Source organism: Cajanus cajan, chromosome 9 (assembly GCF_000230855.2).
Source record: "Cajanus cajan strain Asha chromosome 9, NIPB_CcT2T_4, whole genome shotgun sequence".
In the NCBI taxonomy this organism is placed as follows: domain Eukaryota; kingdom Viridiplantae; phylum Streptophyta; class Magnoliopsida; order Fabales; family Fabaceae; genus Cajanus; species Cajanus cajan.
The window spans coordinates 17,387,361-17,413,754 of NC_138525.1; the positions used below are offsets into that span (position 1 = coordinate 17,387,361).

The window sequence follows — 26,394 nt, forward strand, 5'->3', positions numbered from 1 at the left end:
ATTCGTACCACCAGGTAATCAAACCTTGTCAGCATGTTTAAGATTCTCAACATTGTTTTTGAATGAAATGTCCATAGCATGATGCTAAGCCAACTTTGTTGGATCACGCCGTGGTGGATTGGAATCACAAAACCTTAGGAACTAAACGGACTACATGATCCTGGACAACGCAATAATTTTTTGGGTTCTACCCACCAAGGTACACACCTCACTAAGGTTAAAAGTTAAAACCTTATCTCAAAACATCTTACCAAAACAGACATAGAAGTATAATCATCAGCGTATAAAGGATCTCTGATTGAAGCAAACCAACGGAAATAATTTATTCAGAAACTAAGAGTTCTTACACTATGAGTAACTTGTAGTATACAACGGAACATTTTTTTTTTCTATGCTTTCATTACCCTAGAATAGCGAACTAGTTATACTATAATTTATGTCATCAACTCCTTCAAATGATCATTCCATCTTTAATTGTTGCATTCTTTGCTACAACTACGATGCCCGATCTAATGTAGAATCCATCCATAGGCCTGTCTGCTTCTTGAACACCCTGAGAAGTCAGCATATGTAAATCAGCAAAAACTAATGCTGGATAACAAAATACCATAAACCATAAACTGTTTTAACAGTTTCCACAGTCAAGTTTTTGAAGCAGCACTTACATCAGCATTGGTAATAATCACATTTCTTCCTATCTTGGCATTTTTGTCGATTATGCAATTCCTTCAAAACGTTGGAGTAGGAAATCAGCAGAAATTATAAATAAACAACTTAGAAATGAACGCCAAGTGATTTACTGTCCCCAAAACTTAAGCTACTAGATGAAGAGTTTCCAAAAGTTTAAGCTGTTAGGTCGCTAATATTATTTATATTATTTTTCCAACACGTTATAACTTGTGCTATGTAGTTGTGAGTATAAATTGGACTATTTTGTTCTTCTAGAATATTGATATGATGGAGTTATATATGAATGTAAGCGGTTTCATTAAGAGACATCATAGCACCTGATTTTGGTATTCTCTCCAACACCAACTGGAATCTTTCCTTCTTTCAGCAGAGTTTCAATTTCAGAATCAGTTTGATAGTAGTCAGCACCCATCATCATGGTATCCTACATTCATCACAGTTGTGCCAAAATAGAGCATGAGAAGGGTCCAACTCAAGGGGCTGGAAATACATGCTAGCTATATGTCTATCATTTTAGGTAGTATAGTATACCAGTTCATATGTATTCTCTAAATTGTCCAGCACACAAAAAAATGTAGTGACAAGTACAAAATGTATTGAGCTTACCTGAAGATCTGAACCGGACTCTAAACGTGAGCGCAAACCAATAATAGAATGTTGAACTCTAGACCCACTCAAGACGCAACCATGAGAAACAATTGACTGCACAATCTGAAAAGAGCCATAAACCAATCTTAAGATTTCATCTGAGGTAAAAAAAATCAACAAAGCAAACCGGTGAAAGTTTTATTTCCTACCTTGCATTTTCTTACTATAGTAGGTGGTAGGAATCTTGGGGCAGTGAAGAAAGGCTTCTTCGAATCATAGAATTCAAATTTTGGAGACTGCAAATAATGAAGTATGAGTCAGTAAATTTACTAGATTCTTCCTAATGGAAAGAAAAATTGTAATAGTAACATACTCTGTTTTTTCAAATATTGTCAAGATTAACATAACAAACTTGGGTTTATACTACTTCAAGTATTCTCTATACAGTGAAAGATTCCAATTGTTTTTAAATTAAATTCTAATTAGCTTTCCTTTCTGGTTACCCAAGTGCATTAAACACTCCAAATTGGCTGAAACAAACTTACAAATTAAGGATTAAATATAGAGGAAATTTGCTGGATAGTTTAAGAAACCTGTTCTGTTAGCTCCAGATTCGCTTCAAGGAAGGACTTAATAGAGCCAATATCCTTCCAGTAGTCCGTGAACAAATATGTCTGAAAATACAAATAGAAACAAACATTTATTTTCATTAGCATAATAGCATTAAATCCATGGTTAGGTTAGGATTCCCTCTTACTTGGACTTTGTGGTCCCTCAAAGCAGATGGGATAATTTCAGATCTAAAGTCATTGCAAGAAGGAAAGCTCCATCTCAGCAGTTTCAGCAGGGTCTCAGTTCTGAATACATAAACACCCATGGGTGCAATGTAAGGATATTTCTTTGCTTCATCTGGCCCTAAGCCTAAGAGAGTGGTATCAACACGCTTCAATTTTTTAAAGAGACAATGAATTAGCTCTTAAAAATCCATATTTATTGAGATCAAGTGATGTGAAATGTGGGAGTTTAGGGACTACTAATATACCATTGCCTTCATATCTGATCCTTCTGGTTTTTTCACAAACTCTGTAATCCTTCCCTTTCTATCAATTTTCATCAGCCCATGGTCAAATGCACTGCTGCTAGATAACCAACATTGATCAGCTCCAAGTCTCCAACAACAATATATAACTTTAAGTCTATTTTTAGTAAAAGAAATTTTTCTTCTAGCAACATTCAAGGTGGTTTGCCTTAATTGAGGGAAATCAAACCAAACCTAAAATTTTATGCACATATAATCAGAAATCATGTTAGATATGACTTTTAATATAGTTATTGAAAAAGTCAACAAACTTACCATATAAGACAATTTCTAATTGCTTACACAGTCAATCAATCAAAAATGATGCTAAGTATGTCTTTTAAGATAATTATTTTAAAAGTCAACAAAGTTAAGAAACAAGATAATTTTTTATTGTTTGACTCTATAAGACTATTTTACATTCTTGGTGCATATGCTATTTTCTCCTTTGCATATAGATATATATACCTTTCATTCATAGGTACACATGAAACTGTGATATCAGCATTTGTCGCAACATGTTTCTGCAAGCACAGTCATCAACAATCAGTATTTGCTTTAGAAATTGACTTAGTTGTACATCATGAGAAATTAGTCCAAATATATTTATGCAAGCACAAACACGGTTTTCATCAACTATATATAATACACGATGTAATGTTAGATGAGAAGTTATCTTAGTTATACCTCAACAAGCTTCATATAGTCCATCTGACAAAGATGATCATCAGAAATTATCAGTATGTGCTCAATATTCTTGTTCTTGGCATCCTGCATGGTAGACCAGACAGACATTCATTTCGTGGTAACTAAACCGGTAATTTTAGTATGTTTATGCATGTAGCATACCATATAACTACCTCAAAAACCCAAATAAAGCGTCTCACTGCATCAGCTGTCCCTTGGAACCATTCCTTCCCCAACTCTCCAGAAGTCTGAGTAGCAGCCATGACCTGTTCCCATGTAAATTATGCCATGGCTTAACTGATAAATTTCTTCAAACTTTTTTTTTTATAAAAACCGTTTCCTAGAGGATAAGAAATCTATTTTTTTTTTTTTATAAAAAAAAATACTACCAATAACTGACCTCCATAAAACCATCTCCAAAGTTCACTCCAGTTTCAAAATTATATGTGCGAGACAGATGGCCATTGAGGGAGAAAGAGTTGTACTGTGTTAAAACGTACACTTTTCTGATACCACTGTTGATGCAATTGCTCATAGGAATATCTATAAGCCTGTAACACCCTCCAAGTGGAACCTGCAAACATCACATTCAGAAATCGTGGATGAAGAAATTGCAGTCATTAGAACCGCTTACTATATAGTGTATTTATCAGTATCCTCGATTAGCATTGGCTCAAAATTCAAAAGAAACCAATCTAACCTTTTATTACAACTTTACGTTATTAACTAATTACTAATTGTCAAGTGTGATAAGCTATTAATTTTTATGGTAACTACGTTAATCATTATACCAACAATAATATTTGATTGATTAACTTTAAACTAGGACATTCTCTGTTAACGGAATATATAGAAATTAATCTCTTATAATAATGAAATAAAATCTTAAAAGAAAATGATACAATCAACAAAACATACAGCGGGCTTAGCTCTTGTGCTGGTAAGAGGAAACAATCGAGTTCCAGCACTTTCACCCAATATGATTGCACCTACATTTTCTGGCTTATTTTCTTTTGGACTCCGAAAAACAGGTTCCTGGATTACCTGAAATTAAATCCAAACGCAGCATTACAATTTAGCATCCAAAAGGACTAACAAACTGAGAATCACTAACAAGAAACAAACAAAAAAATGTCCTAGGCACTGATATATCACTGAAATGACTAAAATCAACTCATAACAATGATCATAGATTTTCTTTATGTATTTAAACTAATGGATCTGGAAATTTTAAGTTGTTGGGACAATACTAATGTATATAAACTTGTACAAACAATACTCATATTATGGATGGACTTTTTTTTTTATCACATTATACTTTTTTACCTGCCGCGGTATTCTCTAACCCATTATGCCAGAGATTAATCCCTCTTGCAGAATTGTTATTAATGTTAACGAGTTTTCGCACAGGATGGAAATTTTTTTTAAAAATCTTGTGGTCACAAACATGACAATGTGGGACAGTACATCACAAAATGTTTTGCATGTAATTATTACCGGGGACTCTTTGTCCACATCTGGTGTGTAAACAGCGTGTGCAAATCCAGGCTTGAAACTTGAAGTTTTTGAAGTCTTGCATGGCTGAATACTACAAAACCTGACGTTAACACTTCCCCTTGTATTCTCACCCCAGAACCCTGAAATTCTGTCCCTTCCAATCCCCTTAGTAGCAAGATTAGCACTGGCATTCAGGGTTGCAATTGCCATAGTTGCCTCCATGATTCTCTCTTCTTCTTTCACTCTCTTTGATCAACTGAGTAGGGACAAGTGAACCTATGTGATCACACAAAATCCCACACTCTTAAGAGGCACGTTAAACCATGAACCGAGGGGCCAAAACTGGGAATGTGTTGAAGTCAGAGGGCATCAAGTTTTATATATTAGCCTGATTCAGATTTCTATGACAAGTGCTTTAAATATAAAAAAAAAAAAAAAAGAATGTGGGGAATAAGGATATGTGGTGAAAATGTTTACTGAGATTGCATTCAATGTTAGCGAAGATCACGGGGTGAGGTCTATTGGAAAATTTACTGTTATTACCAACGGAAAATCTGGCAGGTTTTTCTTTTTCATTACTCGCCATATGCTACAATTCTATTACTTCGAATAAGAGTCCGCAAAATGTTTGCATCCATTTTGACGTGTTCTTTTTTATTTTTTATTTTTTTTCTGTTTTGGTAACTCAATTTTCACGTGTTCTTGTAACTTAATCTTTTGGTTCGTTGCCATGTTTGTACAGTTTAATGTTATTAGTTTAGGATGAGTTCGTACATCTTGTTTTCTCAGTCTCAGAGTAAGAATAATATTATTTTGGATATTTATAATATTTTAAATATTTCTTGTAATTGACTATTGCAATTTAATCTCAAGTGTGATGGAGATAAATTATGAACTGAACATATATAATTGATTAGTATATAATTTTAATTTAATTTATTTATGCCACAAATCCATTAATTGCCTTCACAGTTGTGTAGTCCTTGTACTCTCCTTCCTTTATTATATATACTAATAAATATTTTTATTATTATTTTAAGATGTCTTTATGATATCCGCTGATGTATTATAATATGAAAAATACATTAAACACATTTTAATTGTAATTTGTTGACCAAATGTTACGGTGTAAACATGCATCCAATTTAATATATCTATGTATAAGACCTTGCGTAGTTATTAATATAATCAGACATGTTTCATTAATTGTATAACAACTCAACATGTTATATTTATTATATCATATAACGATTATGCAGAAAAAAAAAACATAATTATTCTTTTAACTTAAAATTATCATATAAGTAATATTTGAATATTTATGTATTATTATATATGTATAAGAGTAAACAATTTAAACATATAAAGATCTATGAGTAGAATTATAACATGATTTTGTATTCATATATACAAATATTCAAATTGCAAAATATAAAAATTTTAAGTTGTTAATCAAACAACTAGTTGTATCAAAACCATCTCTACCAACCTCCACCAATGCAAACTATATATCATCAACATGGAATAACATCTTACTTATCCTTCGACCTAATTCTGTTTTACTCTCATAATAAATATGATCATCATAGTCTAACAAGATAGAAAATATCGTCAACTATAAGAAATAAATAACTTATAACAATATATACAACTTTAGCCACAAGTTAGCTTTCAACCTAGAAGCATAACAACAACTTTAACAATAAATCAACTTAAAGAAATTGAGCAACATAAATAACTAATCAACTTAAGGCATCTAAGCAACATAAACTATATGTTAGCTTTACAACTTTAAAGCATAACAACAACTAGAACAAAATCCATAACTTGACAACATAAGCAATGGTAAACAGCTTAACAATTGAACAACTTAAACAGTTGAGCAAATGAACAACTTAAACAACTAAGTAATTGAAACAACAGATAACAATTGATGTGTCATCATACATAACAACTTACAAAGATCTCCTAAAACTGGGTGAATAATCTAAATGGTTTGACCCTATCAAATCACAATATCTAGTATAAGAACTAGAAACAAAGGTTGGGATGGTGACAAGAAAGAACAACTAGTATAATAACTAGAAACAATGACTAACATGGTGACCGAAAATGATTTATCAAGTTTTTCCACTTATACTAGGAAGTTCATAACTACTTTTAAGAATAAAATAGCTTGAGTATGAACTTACCACGACCTTAGTATGCATAAGTAACCTTATATGGAATTAGTCTGCCGACTATCCTCCAAATACTACACACATTTCCAATACTTCATTCGGGATCTTTGCCCTCAATCTTATGCCTTACTCATGGCCGCTTATAAAAAAAATATGGTTCGACCTCCACAATATTGTTTCAACTGAAAGACCTAGAGGAGACAACATCAAACAACTTCCTTGTGAAGTCCCACATCGGCTAGTAAGGTGAACGAAGCATGCCATATATATGGGTGTGGATACCTTACTCTTGAGGACGCGTTTTGGGGTGGTGTTGGCCATTCCCGAGAACAAAGCCGTGAGGCCGTGGGCCAAAGCGGACAATATCCTCATGCGGGTTGCGCGGGCTGTTACATTCCTAATCAAGAGACAACTTACTTGCTGAAAGATTGTCAACTTTTGGACTCTTAAAGCACTACAACAAATATCTTCACAATAGAATATTTAAATTTTTGAAAACTTTCTCTCCTCTAATTTTTTATGCAATTTTCAACTTCAAACATGCATAGCATGCATGTATTACAACTCAACAACAACTTATAACATACATCTTTCAACTTAAATAACATTCAATATATAATCATTCAACTTAACATTATCCATTCCAACTCATTCATTGCATCATGATTTATCTTCATACAACATTATGCATTATCATCTTTCAAGTATTTTACAACATCATGAGTAACTTACATTCACAACTTAAACATCATGAAATAATTCAACATAATTTATACAACACTTGGAATATTATCAAATTCAACTTAAACAACTCAACATGCTTCATTTCAACATCCTACAACATGATTCATCAATCATAAACAATATAATATAACATAGCTCTACAGTCATTCAACTTGCAACATCAATATGATAGATAAAAACATAAACATCTTAAGAATTCCTAAAATTGCCAAACCAAATTAATTTGGCCCAACCAATTTGACTTCGAAATGGTCTCTATCTCAATTTCGTCCAACCATAAAAATTTGGCCTAGCTAGACAATTTGATTTAAAACACTAGTGAATTTATCCAAATTTAGCTCGACCAAGGGAATTTGCCCAAGCCATTTCCTCATGTGAATTTGTCTAAATTTCACCTAACCAAGAAAATTTGGTCCAACCAAATTGGTTCCAAGATAGTCTCTACCCCAATTTTACTTAGCCATGTCCAAACGAAATTGTGTTTACCGTACATGCAACTTCACCATTTTTGGACCTCCTACCTCATTAATTCATCTACAAGTTCAAAAATTAAGATTCAAACCATCGAAATGATTCTAAACAACTTATATAACAAAAATTTAACATTAAATCCAAATGCAACATATATATCCATAAAAAATTCATTAGTTTTGGGTCTTGGGTTCATGAACTCCAAAATCCCAACTTCACCATCTTCAACAACTACTCCAAAATAACAACCTAAGTCACCAATGTGCAAATCAACAACATATGCAACATGAAACAACTTCAAACAATTAAACAACAATCTTCCCTTATCCCAAATCTAGAAAAAAACAAGAGGCAAAAGATTTTAAAAATTAATTTACTTTTATATCATTATAATTTTAAATTTAATAACATAAATAATAATATTAAAAATATTAAACTAAAAATGTTATTTTAAAATCTTCCCGTCCCCTCCAAATTATGTTAGGAGGGATTTATCTCTCCTCCCTTCTCTTATTTTCCTTCCTTAAAATTTGAACCAAATAAAAAAGTTATCTAAAATATATTTTATATCCGCATTTAGTGACATTTATTTTGGCTTCAATTTTTAGAATGAGATTGGAGTCTCAAAGAATAAAATGTATCGAATGAAGGGAAGTTGTGTAAAATATATTCTATATCACTTAATGACATTCTTTTTGGTTTATATATCACATATCTATGTGTATTTTTAACCGAAAACAATCTTGTTTATGTTCAAGTTGAATATAATTACTATTCTTACTAAGTGACATTACTTTTGTAATAAATAAAAAGTTCTATCTCTGCGCAAACATGCTCAGAGACATACTCTATGCATGTTAGTAACTTTTCTAAGAAATATATGAAATGAATGTCTTCTCATATTGGGAGAAATGAGTGGAAGTGTAAAAGTGTAAAACATACAATAAAGTTGTTGAATATTGTTTTAAACCAATATCATCGGACATAAAATTACACACTATTTCCATCTCTATATACAATACTTTTTTATTTTATACTTTATGGTTTATACTTTTTTCTAAAACCCTTTTTAATTGTACTTTATATTAATTATTTTTCCTAGAACATCCTTAACTAATTAACAATATTTTTAAAATAATAAATACTTGAAATTAACTCTTCTCTCCCTTATTAAGATTAAAGAAACTAAATATATATTTTAACTTTAAACATGAAACTATAAGATGAATATTTTTCTCTCTTCAAACTTGTTAAGAGTAATTTTGAAAACATAATTTAAATTATTTAAAAAATTAGCTCAAATATACTTTCAATCCATGCAAAATGAAGAAATTTTGATTTTGATTATGTAATTTTTTTTCTTTGTTTTTGATCTCTTTAAAGTTCATAATTATTGCTTTTAGTCCTTATCACTATATAATCATTTTTAACTACTTGTTTATTCATTAAAAGGTTAAGTGACCCTCTTAAATATTATCTAACTATTTAAGATATCATGCTAATATGACACTTCTAAAATTTTTTATAAATCTTTAAAATAAATATTATTTATGTACCTTAAAATCATTTTTAGAAAATAAAAATAATAATTTTAGGTGAATAAAATTAAAAAATAATATTTTATTGAGACTAAATCAAAATTGATTTATTTTACAAAGATTAAAAAAAATGATTACAAATTTTAGAAAGATGAAAAATAAAGAAAAAAATTTATAGAGACCAAAATCAATAATTAAATTGAGAAATTTTTGAAATGATATAAATTAATATGGCAACAACTTAATTAGTAGTGTGTAATAGTTGCATTAAATACGAGGCTTGGACACAAAAAATAACAAACAGGAGATAATTTAGGTGGGCCTGGGCCATTATTGTATAAAGGGGGAGTTGGGCCGAATCCATTTAGCGAGTCATAACGACGACCACATATGTGTGCATTATCTGATCCTTGATTCGAAATCGCTAGGTTGAGGAAAAAATGGCGCAGTGTGTGAGCACATTCGTGCAAGGAAAACCCTTCCTCCCGGTTGCAGCGCCCAGGAAAAACGTAACTCCAATGAATCCAATTGAAATGAGGAACTTGATTCGGTTAGAGAATTGATTATTGTTTGATGTGGTGGCATGGCAGGTTGGGAGCGCGGTGAAGCGTGGGGTGTGGTGCAGGAAGAAGGAGATACACCCGCAGTTCCACGGGGAGGCGAAGGTGTACTGCAACGGGGAACTGGTGATGACCACGGGTGGGACCCAGAAGGAGTACGTCGTTGACGTCTGGTCCGGTAACCACCCCTTCTACCTCGGTAACCGGTCGGCGGTCATGGTCTCCGACGACCAGGTCGAGAAGTTCCGCAAGAAGTTCGGAGAGCTTAAGGACCTCATGGAGATTCCTGTCCTCAAGGGGGAGATCGTTATCCCCTCTCGCCGCAAGGGTATTTCCAAGGGAGGCAAGAAAAAATAGTCTAATTTCTCTCATCTTTTTCCAATTTGTTTCTGCTTTCATCACTTCACATACTATTTATTACTTTAATTTTTATAATACTTCATGCTCTGAACTATGTAGAAATTAAGCAGGTACAATAATCATATAAAATTTCAAAAGAAAATGATGCAATTAAGAAACCATGTCTTGTCTTGTTAAGAGTGAAGACTAAAGAGTCAAGTTCATCTCCACCTAATATGATCGCAACTACATTTTCTGGCTTTGCTTTTCGACTCTTGAAAATGGGGTCCTGGATTACGATTTAATTGCCAAAAAAAAATGTCCTAGGCAACGACATATCAGTCATATGACTTAAATTAACACACAACAATGATTGTAGAAATTTTAAGTTGTTGGGACAATACTAATGCATATAAACAATGATCTTCCTTTTATTTTGTGGTTTTGTTTCTTGTAAATTCCCAAGTCAATTAATTCTCAATGACTTTAAACAGGGGTCTGAAGGATGCAGAGTTCAAATGAACTTTTAGGATAACATGATGTAGTTTCCTAGTAATGATTTATGTAGGCACATTGGTGGAAACTTATTACATCATTTACTTAATCTTGCATTAAATGTTTGAGTATTTGTGACACAATTAAAAGAGTAATTTTTTTATATGCTTTAGTCTTTGTCATTAGTTGACACGTAATTTTATTTTATTTTATTTCTAAAATCTCTAACACTAAAACAAAATCAAAACTAATAATGTAAAAGTACCAAAATTTGTTTGATTAATGTTATCACCGTAAATTTGAAAGTGAAAATATTTTGTCACGCATAATGAGATTGGAAAATGATGTATTCGTATTAAAATAATGTAGCAAGGACTTACCATTGTAAAGTGTCAACAAAAAATGTTACGTACAAGTTACCTTGTACAATATAAAAAATGACCCAATCCATCCTCCGAAACAAGTGACTAACAAGAATTTTGGGTTAGATTCTTTATATAAGAATTGGTTTGAGACTCCAACCTAATTTATTTGACAATTCTACTATGTCATCATGACCAAGAAGCTCATTTGGGAAAGTAAGAAAATACTTTCCAAAATGTTAAATTACCCTTTTGGAAAATAATTTTCAAAATGAAATAATTTTACTTTATATGAATGTATTTTTTGGATTTTTTTTATTTTTTTTACCTCTAGGTAGTATTTTCCGAAAGTATGCTAGAAAAAAAAATCTTTCATAAAGCATTTTTCATAAGACAAATATACACTTTTAGAGTAAATAAATATTTCTCCTTCAAAAAGTTATTTTTGGAAGTATATTTTTTTCTTCAAGAAGCTATTTTTTAGAAGAGAAAAATGTTTTTGGAAAGAGCTTTCTCGAAGAGAAATACTTTTTTCTTTTCTAGAAAGTGCTTTTTGAAAATATATTTTTTAAAGTTTTTTTTTTCCTAGAAATATACTTTAGAACTAAGAAGCACAAATTCATAATGATAATAATAATAATAATAATAATAATATATTGTTTTTAATTAATAATTTTTCATAAAATCAACAATCATATCTTTGAAAATGTCTTTATAAAATTTACAACCTTATTCAATGTATGCAATATTAAAGATGAAGTGAAAAATTAGAGTTTGAAAAATGTTGAAATTAAGAGTGTAAAAAAAGGGTTAAAAAGATATTAAAGATGAGGCATTGAATGTCTTGGTTGTTGAAGGGAAAAAAAAATCAAGAAATAAAAAGGGAGGTGTAGAATGAGTTATCAAAAAGGGATAAAGTAGAGAAAGAAAATGGGAGAAGGAAGGGGAGTGAACGCAGGAGATAGTTTTTGAAGATAATTCTTTAAAAAAATAAATTAAAAGGGCAATTAAGGAAACTTTTTAAAAAACTATTGAGAAAGGGGTGTGTAGGTGTATATAACATTTATTTTATAACAAATGATTGAAAAATGTTTAATAAGAGCCAATTGTAACACTATTAATTAATCAAGGCCCAAGTTGATAAAACCCCATGGATGAATGATGAATGAATTTCTCCAAGTAGTTCCTAGTTCCCTTATTTTGTTTCCATGATTATGATTCTCCAATGAAGACACATCAAAGATGAGATAAATAAATGAATTGGCGTGCAAGCTTCCCAAGGAAAGGAAGAAGCAAGAACAAGGAGTACTAGCTATAAGGAAGATTTCTTTGATAAAAGTGCTTAAGGAGAAGTTTCTCATAAGTGACTCAAGAGAGTTTTGGGAATGAAATTCAAAAAATGAATACTCATATAACTCCAAAAGTGGTAGGTTATGGAGGAAGTTAGGTTAACCATAGGTTTAAATAAATCATGGTAGCCTAACTAGGGTAGCTAGGCATGCCAATTTGAATTCAAAATTCAAATTTGGTTGCAAATTAAGCTAGACCCATGTGCTACTAGATCTTAGGAAGTTAAATGTTCAATTGCATGTAATATAAAGCGCATTTGAATGTGTACCTCCACATGGTAGGTCACATGGTTACCAAATTTAAATTAAAATGTATCTTCATGGTCCAAATGAATGGAATAACTCCTTGGCCCAATAAGAAAAATACACAAAGCTCCTATAATACTTGACCCAAGATATAAGGCCCAAAACTATTAAGTTACTAGTATCCTCCAAAATACTACTTGTAAAAAGTGTCAACACAAAATGCTACTTGCAAGCTACCTTGTGGAATATAAAAAATGACTTGACCCGTCCTCCTAAATAAGTTGCTCGAAATGAATTGGATCAAACCATAAAATAAGTGACCAACAAGAATTTTGGGTAGATTGTGTTATACAAGTATTTGCTTGACTATGCAACCTTACCCATTTGACAATTCTACTACATCATCATGACCAAAAGGTTCATTTGGGAAAATACATTTCAAAAGTCAAATAATACTTTTGGAAAGTACTTCCCAAAGGTGAAATAATTTGACTTTATAGGAATGTACTTTTCAAAAGTTTTTTTTTTTTTTTGCTTTTAGAAAGTATTTTTTGAAAGTATGATAAAAAAAATATTCTTCCATAAATTATTTTTCATAAGAAAAAAAAAATACAAATTTCAGAAGAGTAAATAAATATTTCTCTTTTGGAAGTTATTTTTGGGAGTATATTTTTGTGTTCCAAAAAATTACTTTCTAGAAGAAAAAAATTATGATTGCAGAAAGTACTTTTTAGAAGGAAAAAAATATTTCAAAAATAACTTTTCGAGAGACAAAAAAAAATTTTCCTCTAAAAAGTACTTTCTTAAAGTATATTTTTTAAAATTTCTTTCTAAAAATATATTTTTAGAACCAGGCAGCACAAGTTCAAAATGATAACTATAAAACAAGTATATAGTTTCTAATCAATAATTTATCATCAAATCAACGATCATATCATTAAAACATCTTCATAAAATTCACAACCTTGTATCCGATATATACAATATTAAAGATAAAGTGAAAAATTAGGATTTAGCAAATGTTGAAATTAAGAGTGCAAAAAATAGGGTTTAAAAAATAATAAAGATGAGCCACTAAATGTCTTGATTGATGAAGAGAAAAAATCAAAAAATAAAAAGTGAGGTGTACAATGAGTTATTAGAAAGGATAAAGTAAGGAAATAAAATGAGAGAAGGAAGAGGAGTGAACAAAAAAGATAATTTTTGAAAATATTTTTTTAAAATAATAAATTAAAACGTGATTAAGGAAACTTTTTAAAAAATATTGAGAAGGGGCGTATCTATTTGAAATAGGTGTATTTAACATTTGATGTAAAACAAATAATTGAAAATATCTAATACTAGTCGATTACAATACTATTGATTAACTAAGACCCATGTATAACATTGTTGACTGAACAAGACCCAATAAAATATCATTACAACAAGCAATGATAGCCAATGGCCCAATTAGGCCAAAGTATAAGTCTAGTGATTAGCCAATATCCAATAAGACCTACATATAACATTAATGCTTGCATAAGACATAATAAGGTTCAAGTGTAATATTAAAGATTGATCAAGGTTCAATAAAGAGTTTTTCTTCGATAAGAATAATTTTAGAGATTTTTTTCTTGAATTTCGCCCCCCCTTTTTTTAATCTAATCCATTCCATTTTCATTTTTGAATTAAATTTCAATATTTTTATATAAAAAAATTACTAATAGTTAAAAATTAATTTTTTTTGTAATATATTAACTATTTTACTAGAATATAATTTATATAATACAAAATCTGGTCAATTGATAATAATATTTTTATATCATATAACACACGGATCAACAAATTGGTTCTTCATCAAATTAGTTTAACGGGTCGTACAACTAGTGATGAGAGTGGTGGTAGAAATAATGTTGATGGTGATATTGATAAATAAAGTGGTAGTGGTGGTGATATGATAGTCGGGGACAAATCCAAGGGGGTAAGCAAGGGCCTTGCCCCCCTCTTTTCCCTTTGTTGACTTCTTTTTTATGCTAACATTATTGTCATCATCGTCACTATTAACAACCTCGTTGTGAGGGCCATAAATACTACCACAATCACTACACTGACACCAATGTCGTTGTAACAACTACTATCACCTCATCAATGCACCATCACTATCATAATCATTGTCGTTGCCTCGACTAGCCAACCATTGTTACCTCCACCATCATCACCATCATTATTGTCATCACCATTGTTAGTGTTGGTTTCAATAGCGAACATAATCATGATGGTGGCAAGAATAGTGGTGACGATAATTATGTTTGAGGTTATAATAACAACAATGATAGAGATAATTACGATTATGTTTGGTATATAGTAGTTTTGCTTTTAATCCTTTAATCTAAGATATCTATTTTAATTTAAAAATTGTTATTAGTTACTTTCATGTTCTTCTAGAATAGGTAAATTTGTATGTGCAATATTTTATTTAATTTTTTTCCTAAAATTTTAGTTGGCATTTATTTTGTTTTATTTTTTAAGTTTTCAAAAATTTTAATTATAGTTAAATATAATCTAGTAAACATTTAAATGGTAAATATGTGGTCACTTTATTCTCTGATAAAATCATTTTAGTTATCACTTTAGAGAAGTCAAATCAATGATTTTTAGTTATGTAGATGGTAAAAAATAATTTTAAAAGCAAGGTCAAACATATAATTTTAATTGTTTGTTTCATTTTATATTTAAAAACTGATCAAAATTTTTATATGTGCATATATATATATATATATTTATATATCTATATATATTATTGATTAATTTTATGATTTTAAAAAATAATATTGATATATTAAATAAAGTATGATATATTTTAACGATTATAATTTACCTTTTATTTATATTTATTAGTAAAAAAATCTAGCCTTCCCTCTCATAGTGAAAATATACTTTTATTTTTAAATAAAATTCAATTTCATATTATTTTTTAGTATAAAAATATTTTAGAATTAAGTTAAAAAATATTTCAATTCTATTTTAACCCAACAAGTTTTATATTAAAAAATGAGTAAGCACTTATGAGGTTTATATTGATTGAATGTTGATGGACTGAATGCTAATGCTGGAATGGTCGAATGCTTGTGCTGTATCGACCGAATGTTGGTGCCAATTCAATCAAATGCTAGTGCTGGATTGATTGAATGTTGATGAATTGAATGCTAATGCTGGAGTGGTCGAATGCTTGTGCTGTATCGACTGAATGTTGGTGCTAAAGTAGTTGAATGCTTGTGCTTGATCGACCGAATATTTGTGCTTGATGGAGTGGTCGAATGCTTGTGCTGGATCGACCGAATGCTTATGTTGAAATGGTTGAATGCTTGTGCTTGATCAACCGAATATTAATGCTAAATGGTTGTGATGGAGTGGTCGAATGCTTGTGCTGTATCGACTGGATGTTGGTGCCAATTCAATCAAATGCTGGTGCTGGATTGATTGAATGTTGATGCATTGAATGCTAATGCTGGAGTGGTTGAATGTTTGTGTTGTATTGACCGAATATTTGTGCCAGGTAGATACTGGGCTTATACAAAAGAAAAATGTAACTTGTGCCAGGTAAGTACTGGGCTTATACAAAAGAAAAATATAACTTGTGCCAGGTAAGTACTGGACTTATACAAAAGAAAAATGTAACTTGTGCCAGGTAGATATTGGGCTTATACAAAAGAAAAATGCAACTTGTGCCAGGTAAGTACTAGGCTTATACAAAAGAAAAATATAACTTGTGCTAGGTAAGTACTGGACTTATACAAAAGAAAAATATAACTTGTGCCAGGTAAGTACTAGACTTATACAAAAGAAAAATGTAACTTGTGCCAGGTAGATACTGGGCTTATACAAAAGAAAAATGCAACTTGTGCCAGGTAAGTATTGGACTTATACAAAAGAAAAATATAACTTGTGTCAGGTAAGTACTAGACTTATACAAAAGAAAAATGTAACTTGTGCCAGGTAGATATTGGGCTTATACAAAAGAAAAATGTAACTTGTGCTAGGTAGATACTGGGCTTATACAAAAAGTCATGTGCTAAGCAAGTACTTAGTCTAAAGACTTTATGCTACTGGTTTTAAAGACTTAAGAAAACCTAATAATAGGTTCTAGGAAGTAAGAGATGCAAATGAAATGTGATGCAATGGTGATGTGATGTAAAATGTTATGAGACACAACTTTCAAGACTTAAACTTTTGTTTCTTTTCCTTTCCTTTTTGCTTTTCCTTTTTTTTAAGGTCAGAAATTCCTCATCGTGACACACAGCTAAAGATCATGGATAAGTGAGGCCTATGAACACTCTTTGACTTGAATGACAGTTGGTTATTCCCTTGGCTTACCCTTAAGCTGTTGTAAGCACTTATGAGTTGAAACAATGTTATTTTGTTGGTTGCGCTTTTTCCAGAAATTATCAAGCATACTGTGGCTTTTAAAACTCATAAAATAATTTGTAATGCCTTGAATTTTCTTTTTTAGATGTAACATGCATTTCCTTTCAGTATATTATCATAAAATGTAAAAAGAATTGGCAACAAAGAGGTAGGATAATCTTATTTAAGAGAGCAAAAAATGTGTATACAAAGGAAGTCATCGTATGACAAGAATGAAAAATATATACAACGGTAGCAATGGGAGTTAGTTGTTATGTGAGTGACATTTTCCAGATGAACAATGCTAATACTACACTTCAATAACCTTGATTGCTCGCCAATAAACTTGAGAGGATAATTCAATGTATTTTGCCTCAGTTTTTCAGCTCTGCCATGGCTTGCCCCAATTGATACCTAAAAAATTGGCATGATACTTATCTGCTAGATTGCTTAATTTTTTTTTGAGACTCTAATTTTTGCCTACATCGCCCTTTCAGGTCTTCAATCTAGCGAGCCTCCTTTTTTTTGTTGTTGACCCTAATTTTTTGCCTAGATTTCTCTTTCGAGTTTTCAACCTAGCGGGTCACTCTAACTTTTTCCTAGATTGCCCTTTCGGGTTTTCAATCTAGCAAGTGTTTTTATTTTTATTTTTATTTTTTATTTTCATATATATATATATATATATATATATTTTTTTTTTTAAGGCATAATATTTTTTTATTGCATCAGAATTTACAAGATGTAGGAGATCTTTACCATCCATATTTGTGAGGATCAAAGCTCCCCCAGAGAAAACCTTTTTAACTACAAAAGGTCCTTCATAATTTGGTGCCCATTTATCAAGACGATCTTTTTGAACTTGTAGAATTTTCTTAAGCACTAAGTCTCCTTCTCGAAACTCTCTAGGGTGTACTTTCTTTTCAAACGCCTTCTTCAATCTTTTTTGGTATAATTGGCCATGACAAATTGCATTCAGCCTTTTCTACTCAATGAGATTTAGTTGATCCAAATGGGTTTGGACCCATTCTGCTTCTTCTGATTTGGCTTCCGTCAATACTCTTAAAGATGGAATTTCATCTTCGATTGGAATGACTGCTTCCATTCCATAAACTAAATAATATAGGGTTGCCCCAGTTGAGGTTCAAACTGAAGTACGATATCCATGTAAGGCAAAGGGAAGCATCTCATGCCAATATTTGTATGTCACCATGATGGAGGACCATCCAAGGAAGAGGAATACATGAAGGCCATTGGACCTTTGACAAGGTCCATGGTAAGGAAGCTAGAAGAGACATCTAAGGAGGAGGTGCTTCTTAGACCCTTGCTCACCATGAGCATTGTGTACTTTTCTCCTTAGTAGTATCTTGAGTAGTCCCATTGTATATATTGTATATAGTAGACTTTGTATAGGATTGTTTTGCCTTTGTATTTTGGAGGCACCTTTTTCTTTTTAGAAGTAGGCATAGGAGTGGCATTAGTAGACTAAAGTGTGCTCCTAGCATTTTAGCCAAATGTGGTCTTAGGATAAAGGTTTTACATATTGGACTCATTTAACTCCTAATTTTTCATAGATTTGATTTAGCTAGGTTCCATTCACATTGAATGAACCTAACTAAACCAAATGAACCATTTTCAAACCGGGTGGAGTTAAATGAAACCAATCAAAACCGTCCACACCTTTGTGTTCACACCTTGTGTTCACATTGGTGCACACTTGGCCAAATGCTTGGACCTCTTTTCTCTCCTACACAAGGGCGGTTTAGGAAGGCTCAACCATGGTTCTTAGTGAACCATGGTCTAGCCTTTTCTTGCTCCCTAAGTTGGACGGACCCAACCATGGTTCCTAGTGAACCATGATCTAGTCTAGCTTAACCCCTAGGTGGCCACGCCTATATAGCCTCAAATTTTCACTTGTATGACACTTTTGGCATTAATGAGAATTGAGTATTCAGATTAGAGATCAGATTTCTCTCCTCCCAAAGGTCCTAAACCTCTTTGTGCAAAACCAATCTCTTATCACTTTTTCCAAAGACAAGTGTGGCGGGTTGAAGAATGCTTATCCCTTCACCAAGAGTGGCGCATTCTTGAGAGGTTTCTCCACCATCTTAAGGTGGCCGTGAGGTTCCTCCCTCCATTGGAGCCTTACACAAGCATTGGAAGGATTCTAGGAGCCAAAGATCTAGGGAGAGACTTGAAGGAAGCTACATCAATCCGGCCCCCTCCAAAGTTCTTCCATCACACCACCATTTTCTGAATGATCTTCTTGATGTTCTTGTTTGCTGCTTCAACTGCTCCGTTCATCTTTGGGCGGTATGGGGAAGAGTTATGGTGCTAAATTTTGAAGTCAACACATAACTTTGTCATCATCTTGTTGTTCAAGTTGGTTCCATTATCAGTAATGATTCTGCTTGGCACACTGTAACGACAAATTAATTCCCTTTTGATGAACTTTACAACCACATTTCGAGTCACATGGGCATATGAAGCGGCTTCAACCCATTTGGTGAAATAGTCAATAGCAACCAGAATGAAGCGATGTCCATTTGACGCTTTCGGCTCAATAAGGCTAATAACATCTATTCCCCACATAAAAAATGGACAAGGTGATGATAAAACATTAAGGGAAGTTGGCGGAGCATTGATGTTATCAGCATATGTCTGGCACTTATGACATTTCTTCACGTATTTGAAGCAATCATTCTCCATGGTTAACCAATAATAACCAGCCCTTAAGATTTTCCTTGCCATGGCATGCCCGTTGGTAAGAGTGCCAAAAGAGCCTTCATGAACTTCTTTGATAATCTGTTGAGCTTCCACCACATCTACACATCTACGCAAAACCATATCATGATTTCTCTTATACAACACCGCTCCATTTAGAAAGAAACTCATGGCTAGTCTTCTCAAAGTTCTCTTGTCATTCTCTGAAGCATTTGGTGGATATTGTCTTCTTTTGATATACTCCTTAATATCATAGTACCAAGGATTTCCATCTGGCTCTTCTTCCACTGACTGACAATATGCAGGTTGGTCATGACATTGAATCTTTATAAGTGGCATATCTTCATCATTACTCAACGTGAACATAGATGACAAGGTGGCTAGTGCATCTGCTAATTGGTTATCCTCTCGAGGGATGTGATTAAAAGTGATTTTCTCAAATTGCCTTATCAATTCCTTAATGTAAGCTTGGTAAGGAATTAATTTTGTGTCTCGAGTTTCCCACTCCTCTTTTAACTGATGAATGACCAAGGCTGAATCACCGTATACCTCAAGTATTTTGGCTTTTGCTTCTATAGTTGCTTGTATCCCAAGAGTACATGCTTCATATTCTGCTATATTATTGGTGCAATAAAAACACAACCTAGCCGTGATAGGAGTATATTGTTTTTCTGGAGAGATGAGTATAGCTCCAATTCCATGCCCCAACATGTTGGAAGCACCGTCAAACAACATAATCCATTTATCTTCTTGTGGTGACCATTCTCCATTAAATAGTGCCATTATGTTTTCATTTGGGAATTCACACTGCATTGATTGATAGTCGTCTATAGGCTGATGCGCGAGATAATCTGTAATACCCATTTTTTTATTATTATTTATTAATGGCATTTTCGTAAATTTTTATAAAGATATAGGGTATTTTGGTAATTTGGAATGGGCTGTTCCAAAAGCGGAACAGGCCGTTCCAAGCGCAAAAAATGAACTAGGATTAAAATTGAGAACGGGCCGTTCCAAAAGGAGAACAGGCCGTTCTGGTTTTGGAACGGGCCGTTCTAGAAGGAGCACGGGCCGTTCCGAAAGGAGCACGAGCCGTTCTAGATGAGTCCCGGAACGGGCCGTTCCAGTTCAAAAATTTGCATAGATTTAAAGGGCCCAGAACGGGCGTTCCACTTTTGGAACGGGCCGTTCCGGGTTAGGTTGGCAGAAGTCTATAAATAGGGGGCTGGGGGTTGAGAAATTGAGAATCTGAGAGAAGGACATCCTAGAGAGAGAAAGAGGAGAGAGAGAGAAAGAAAGAGAGAAGAGGGGAAAGAAAAGAGGAGAGAGAGGAAGAGAAATCCAGAGAAGGAAGTTTTGTCAGAGTGAAGAAAAGAGGAGGGAGAGGAGAAGGTTCTGCCCTAGTTTCGATTCCTGTTTATCCAAGTAAGGGTAGTACTTATAAGACTTAATCTAGTATGTATGAGCATGATAGGGGTAATATAACTTTTAATATGCTATTTTGTTTATATGAAGATTGTCATTTGTTTAAGTTGATGGTTGTTTTAGGTGTTTAATTATTTATGTTATTATATTGAATGATTTGGCATGGTTATGGAAAAGTTGTATGTAATTATGGAATATGCTATATGTGTGTGGTTTGGAAAGCTAATAGGACTTAGAGGAGTAAGGTTACGGTATGGATTGGGAGATCTCTTGGTGAGATCAGGATATAATCTTTGAAAAAAATATGGAATTTAGGAGTCCCATGGTGAGGATTCCAATATGAAACTTTTTCAAAGATTATATAACAAACCACTTCTGATGTTAGGTGGATTCTGAAGTACTCCTCTAAGTATTCTATTTGCTACCGGTATGGGGGCAAGGCCGAGTCATACCGATGGATGAAGTGGCCATGATCACCAGGGTTACGTGACGACGTAATTCAACTGTATATTTTTCATGAGAGGTTGGCTGTGAGACATGGGTTGATGACATTTTTCACCGAATCAACACTTGGTTTGGATGTGTTGAGGCCAACATTTGGTTTGGATGTGTTGGTTACATCATGGGATTATACAGTGGTGTGACTTTATTTTGGATGTGGAATATGTATACATATGGTATGGATTGTATACATTGGATTATGGATTCTTTATTATCATAAAATATGTATGCATTGGCATGGATGTGTATACATTAGATTTTGTATTGGTTTATATTTGGCATGGAAATGACTTGTTATAATGTTGTCTTTCCCTTGGTATGGATACATACTGTTAATGAAACATCTATTTTAATGATATTCTATTTTATTGTACTATGGTTGGTTTTATATGTGCTAACCCTTATATTTCCATGATGTGGACTGTGATGATCTCACTATGTGGGAGAGCAGATCAGGTGTGAGGCTTTGCGATAGCAAGGAGTCTTTTTGGGTAACTGCTTTAAGAGGTGGCTAGACTTAGAGCTTGACCAGCACCTAGGGTGTCTCATTTTGATACTTTCATGATATTTACACTCTAGCATAGCTAGCCCTTGCTCTATTTTCTTTATTATATATTATTTTTTTTTGTTGGTTTTGGATGTGACGGCCTAGGGTTGGTCGTTACATTTTTGGTATCAGAGCTGGTCGAGTCTCTTTAGGATTTGTGGGAAATGGTCTTGTTATGTTTCTGTTGTGTGGAAATGGATTTTGGAAAGGAATTCCTTATGTGTTTTAGTGTAAACTCATGGGTTCCTTGATCTTTTATCTTGATTAAGATGGTTGGTAGGGGAAACCATTCTAATCCTTCTTTAGGTGTGGATGAGCGGCAGATTGCTCAGGCTATAGAGCTAATTGCTGCTGCTATTGGACAACAGAATACTTTGTTAGCTCAGATGGAGACCAACTGGGCTGCAGCTGAAGCAGCTAGGTCTGAGGTACCTGATGAGTATAGGGGCTTGTCAGGGAATCCTCCTCAATTTACAGGTGTTGATGGACCTGAAGTTGCTGACCAGTGGATTGAGGAGATGGAGAAAATCTTCATGGTGATGCATTGTCCTGAGGAGAGGAAGCTAGTTTATGCTGTTTATATGTTGGTGGGTGAGGCTAGTTTCTGGTGAAAAGGTGCTCAAGCTATGATGGAGGCTAGAGGGGAGGCGATAAATTGGGAAAACTTCAAAAAGGTATTCCTAGAGAAATATTTTCCAGATAGTGTCAGGTATGCTAAGGAAGCTGAGTTTTTGAGACTGTAGCAAGGAAATATGTCAGTACAAGAGTATGTGGTCAAGTTTGAACACTTGGCTAGGTACTATTCTCAAGCTATTTTTGAAGCATGGAGATGCAAGAAATTCAGTGAGAGTTTGAGGTATGAGCTGAAAAAGACTATTGTTCCTATGGGGATTGTAGAGTTCCCAGTTCTAGTTGAAAAGGCAAAAACAGTTGAGAGATTTGAAGGAGGAAATAGAGTGGCAAAGGGTCCAGAGGGATCATCTGGATTTGGGAGGGGGAAACATCCTCAAAAGAGACCATCTCAGTTTCAAATTGGGAAACAAGAGCTGTTCAGAGTATTAGATGTTACACATGTGGAGGCCCACATATGATGAGGGACTATCCTACAAAGAATTATGTGTGTTTTAAATGTGGTAAGGTGGGTCACATGGCTAAAGATTGCAATGTCATAAATACTCCAGCTAGAGGGAACCAGAAAGTGGATCGACCTACTGTAGCAGGTCGTGTTTTTGCTTTAACAAGTGCTGAAGCTGAAACGTCATCTAAGTTGGTAAAGGGAAAGGGCAAAGCTGATGGTAATGATATTTCTATTCTATTTGATTCTGGTGCTTCACATTCTTTTATTTCTTATGAATGTGTGGCAAGGTTAAATTTGGTTGTGAGTTCCTTGTGTGTGGATCTAGTCGTTTCGACTCCAGCTTCAGGTTCTATTTTGACTTCTGAGGTTTGTTTGAAATGTCCAGTGGAAGTGGAAGGGCATTGTTATAAAGTGAAATTGTTTTGTTTACCTTTATCTGATTTGGATGTGATTTTAGGGATGAATTGACTTTCTGCCAATAGGATTTTGATAGATTGTTCAGAGAAGAGATTAATATTTCCTACTGTTGAACAAGAGATATTTATTTCTAGTGGACAGGTGGATGGGTTGTTGAAGGGTGGAGCTCTTGGGTTTATGATCCTATCTTTTATCAGTGTAGAGAATGAAAAGTTGTTAAATAGTATCGATGTTGTTAGAGATTTTCTAGAGGTTTTCCGGATGATGTTTCGGGGTTACCACCAAAGCGAGAGTTGGAGTTTAGTATTGATCTTATACCAGGGGCGGGACCAGTGTCTATTTCTCCTTATAGAATGGCACCAGCGGAGTTGTCTGAATTGAAGAAGCAGGTTGAAGAGCTTTTGGAGAAGTAAATGATCAGACCTAGTGTATCTCCGTGGGGAGCACCAGTGTTATTGGTAAAGAAGAAGGATGGTGATGTGAGGTTATGTGTGGATTACAGGCAGTTAAATAAATTGACAATCAAGAATAAGTATCCATTGCCAAGAATAGATGATTTGATGGATCAGTTGAGGGGAGCTTCTGTTTTCTCCAAGATTGATTTGAGGTCTGGGTATCACCAGATTCGGGTAAAGGAGAAGGACATACCAAAGACTTCTTTCAGGACTCGGTATGGCCATTATGAGTATGTTGTCATGCCTTTTGGAGTGACGAATACTCCAGCTGTTTTCATGGATTATATGAACAGGATTTTCAGACCCTTTCTGGATAAGTTTGTGGTGGTGTTCATTGATGATATTCTGGTTTATTCTAGATCTATGAAAGAACATAGAGAACATCTGAGGATAGTTTTGCAGGTATTGAAGGAGAAACAATTATTTGCAAAGTTGTCAAAATGTGATTTTTGGCTATCTGAAGTTAAGTTCTTGGGTCATGTGATTTCTGCAGAAGGAATTGTAGTTGATCCTACTAAGGTGGAAGCGATTTTGAGGTGGGAGCGTCCAAAATCAGTTACTGAAGTTAGAGGTTTTGTGGGATTGGCTGGCTATTATAGAAGATTCATAGAAGGATTTTCTAAAATAGTTATGCCTTTGACACAGCTGACCAGGAATGATCATCCTTTTATATGGACGGAGGAGTGTGAAAGGAGTTTTCAAGAGTTAAAGGAAAAGCTGACGTCGTCTCCAGTATTGATTCTGCCAGATCCTAATAAATCTTTTGAGGTTTATTGTGATGCATCTCATCAAGGTTTAGGATGTGTTCTTATGCAAGATAGACAGGTTGTGGCCTACGCATCTAGGCAGTTAAAGACTCATGAACGGAATTATCCTACGCATGATCTAGAGTTGGCTGCAGTGGTTTTTGCTTTGAAGATTTGGAGGCATTATCTCTATGGAGCAAAGTTTGAGGTGTTCAGTGATCATAAAAGTCTGAAATACTTGTTTGATCAAAAAGAGTTAAACATGAGGCAAAGGAGGTGGATTGAGTTTTTGAAAGATTATGACTTTCAGTTAATGTACCATCCAGGTAAAGCAAATGTGGTGGCAGATGCTTTGAGTAAAAAATCTCTTCATATGTCTTATATGATGGTTAAAGAGATGGAGTTGGTAGAGAAATTCAGGGATATGAATCTTAATGTTGTGATTGCTCCAGATTTTATTAGTTGTGGTATGACTACCATTACTAGTGATTTATTGGAGATGGTGAAACAAAGACAAGTTCAGGATATGGGATTGAATAAGGTTAGAGAGTTGTTGGGTTCTGAGAAAGCAGAAGGATTTGAACAAGATATGAATGGAATTTTGAGGTACAAGGGTAGAGTTTGTATTCCACAAGATAAAGAGTTGAAGAAATTGATACTTGAGGAAGGTCATAAGAGCAAGTTGAGTGTGCATCCGGGTATGACAAAAATGTATCAAGATTTAAAGAAAATGTTTTGGTGGAATGGTATGAAGAGGGAGATAGCCGAGTATGTTGCATCTTGCATTGTGTGTCAGAAAGCTAAAGTAGAACATCAAAAATTAGGAGGTTTGTTACAAATGATGGAAGTGCCAGAATGGAAATGGGATAGTATAACCATGGATTTTGTTGTTGGATTACCAAGGTCTGCTAAGAATTGTGATTCTATTTGGGTGATTGTGGATAGATTAACTAAGTGTGCTCATTTTCTTCCAGTGAATATAAAATGGTCCTTGGAAAAGTTAACTCAGTTGTATATTAATGAGATTGTTAGATTACATGGTGTGCCCTCCAGTATCATTTCTGATAGGGATCCTCGTTTTACTTCACGATTTTGGCAGAGTTTGCATCAGGCGTTAGGGACTAAGTTGAGACTCAGTTCTGCTTATCACCCACAAACTGATGGGCAGTCTGAGAGGACTATCCAATCTTTGGAGGACTTGTTGAGGGCTTGTATTTTGGATCATCTAGGGAATTGGGAAGAAATGTTACCTTTGGTCGAGTTCACTTATAATAACAATTTTCATGCAAGTATAGGA

At 33.6% G+C, this 26,394-nt stretch overlaps 3 protein-coding genes across 5 annotated transcripts; 1 reads left to right on the top strand and 2 right to left on the bottom strand.

Annotated features, from left to right (window-relative positions):
* Positions 1–298: 298 nt before the first annotated feature.
* On the bottom strand, positions 299–4,805 carry LOC109811974 (glucose-1-phosphate adenylyltransferase large subunit 1). 3 transcript variants are annotated; one of them, XM_083063098.1, is made up of 14 exons: positions 4,541–4,805; positions 3,962–4,087; positions 3,444–3,617; positions 3,217–3,291; positions 3,044–3,127; positions 2,825–2,880; positions 2,321–2,417; positions 2,036–2,221; positions 1,872–1,952; positions 1,488–1,574; positions 1,297–1,401; positions 1,008–1,114; positions 666–726; positions 299–553 (listed from the first exon to the last, which is right to left on the bottom strand). In XM_083063098.1, exons 1-14 carry the CDS (start codon positions 4,760–4,762, stop codon positions 452–454), a joined length of 1,563 nt encoding a protein of 520 aa, XP_082919224.1. In that variant the 5' UTR covers positions 4,763–4,805; the 3' UTR covers positions 299–451. The 3 variants fall into 3 exon arrangements, with proteins under 3 accessions (XP_082919224.1, XP_020231417.2, XP_082919223.1); XM_020375828.3 differs by having other exon boundaries at positions 2,321–2,414; positions 3,217–3,309; XM_083063097.1 differs by having other exon boundaries at positions 3,217–3,309.
* Positions 4,806–9,825: 5,020 nt separating this feature from the next.
* Positions 9,826–10,554, top strand: EMB2184 (Ribosomal protein L31). Its single transcript, XM_020375856.3, has 2 exons — positions 9,826–9,982; positions 10,064–10,554. Exons 1-2 carry the CDS (start codon positions 9,914–9,916, stop codon positions 10,388–10,390), a joined length of 396 nt encoding a protein of 131 aa, XP_020231445.1. The 5' UTR covers positions 9,826–9,913; the 3' UTR covers positions 10,391–10,554.
* Positions 10,555–19,538: 8,984 nt separating this feature from the next.
* LOC145951982 (uncharacterized) lies at positions 19,539–20,792 on the bottom strand. Its single transcript, XM_083064194.1, has one exon. The coding sequence runs from the start codon at positions 20,790–20,792 to the stop codon at positions 19,539–19,541; it is 1,254 nt and encodes a 417-aa protein (XP_082920320.1).
* Positions 20,793–26,394: the final 5,602 nt, after the last annotated feature.

Bases quoted from the DNA above. Each gene is read 5' to 3' on its own strand.
- LOC109811974 (XM_083063097.1), bottom strand. From the start codon at position 4,762: ATGGAGGCAACTATGGCAATTGCAACCCTGAATGCCAGTGCTAATCTT. The intron at 2,418-2,824 runs GTATATATATCT...TTGGTTATCTAG, and splicing joins TGTGTACCTATGAATGAAAG to CAGCAGTGCATTTGACCATG. The intron at 554-665 runs GTAAGTGCTGCT...CTGACTTCTCAG, and splicing joins TGATTATTACCAATGCTGAT to GGTGTTCAAGAAGCAGACAG.
- EMB2184 (XM_020375856.3), top strand. From the start codon at position 9,914: ATGGCGCAGTGTGTGAGCACATTCGTGCAAGGAAAACCCTTCCTCCCG. The intron at 9,983-10,063 runs GTAACTCCAATG...GTGGCATGGCAG, and splicing joins TTGCAGCGCCCAGGAAAAAC to GTTGGGAGCGCGGTGAAGCG.
- LOC145951982 (XM_083064194.1), bottom strand. From the start codon at position 20,792: ATGGGTATTACAGATTATCTCGCGCATCAGCCTATAGACGACTATCAA.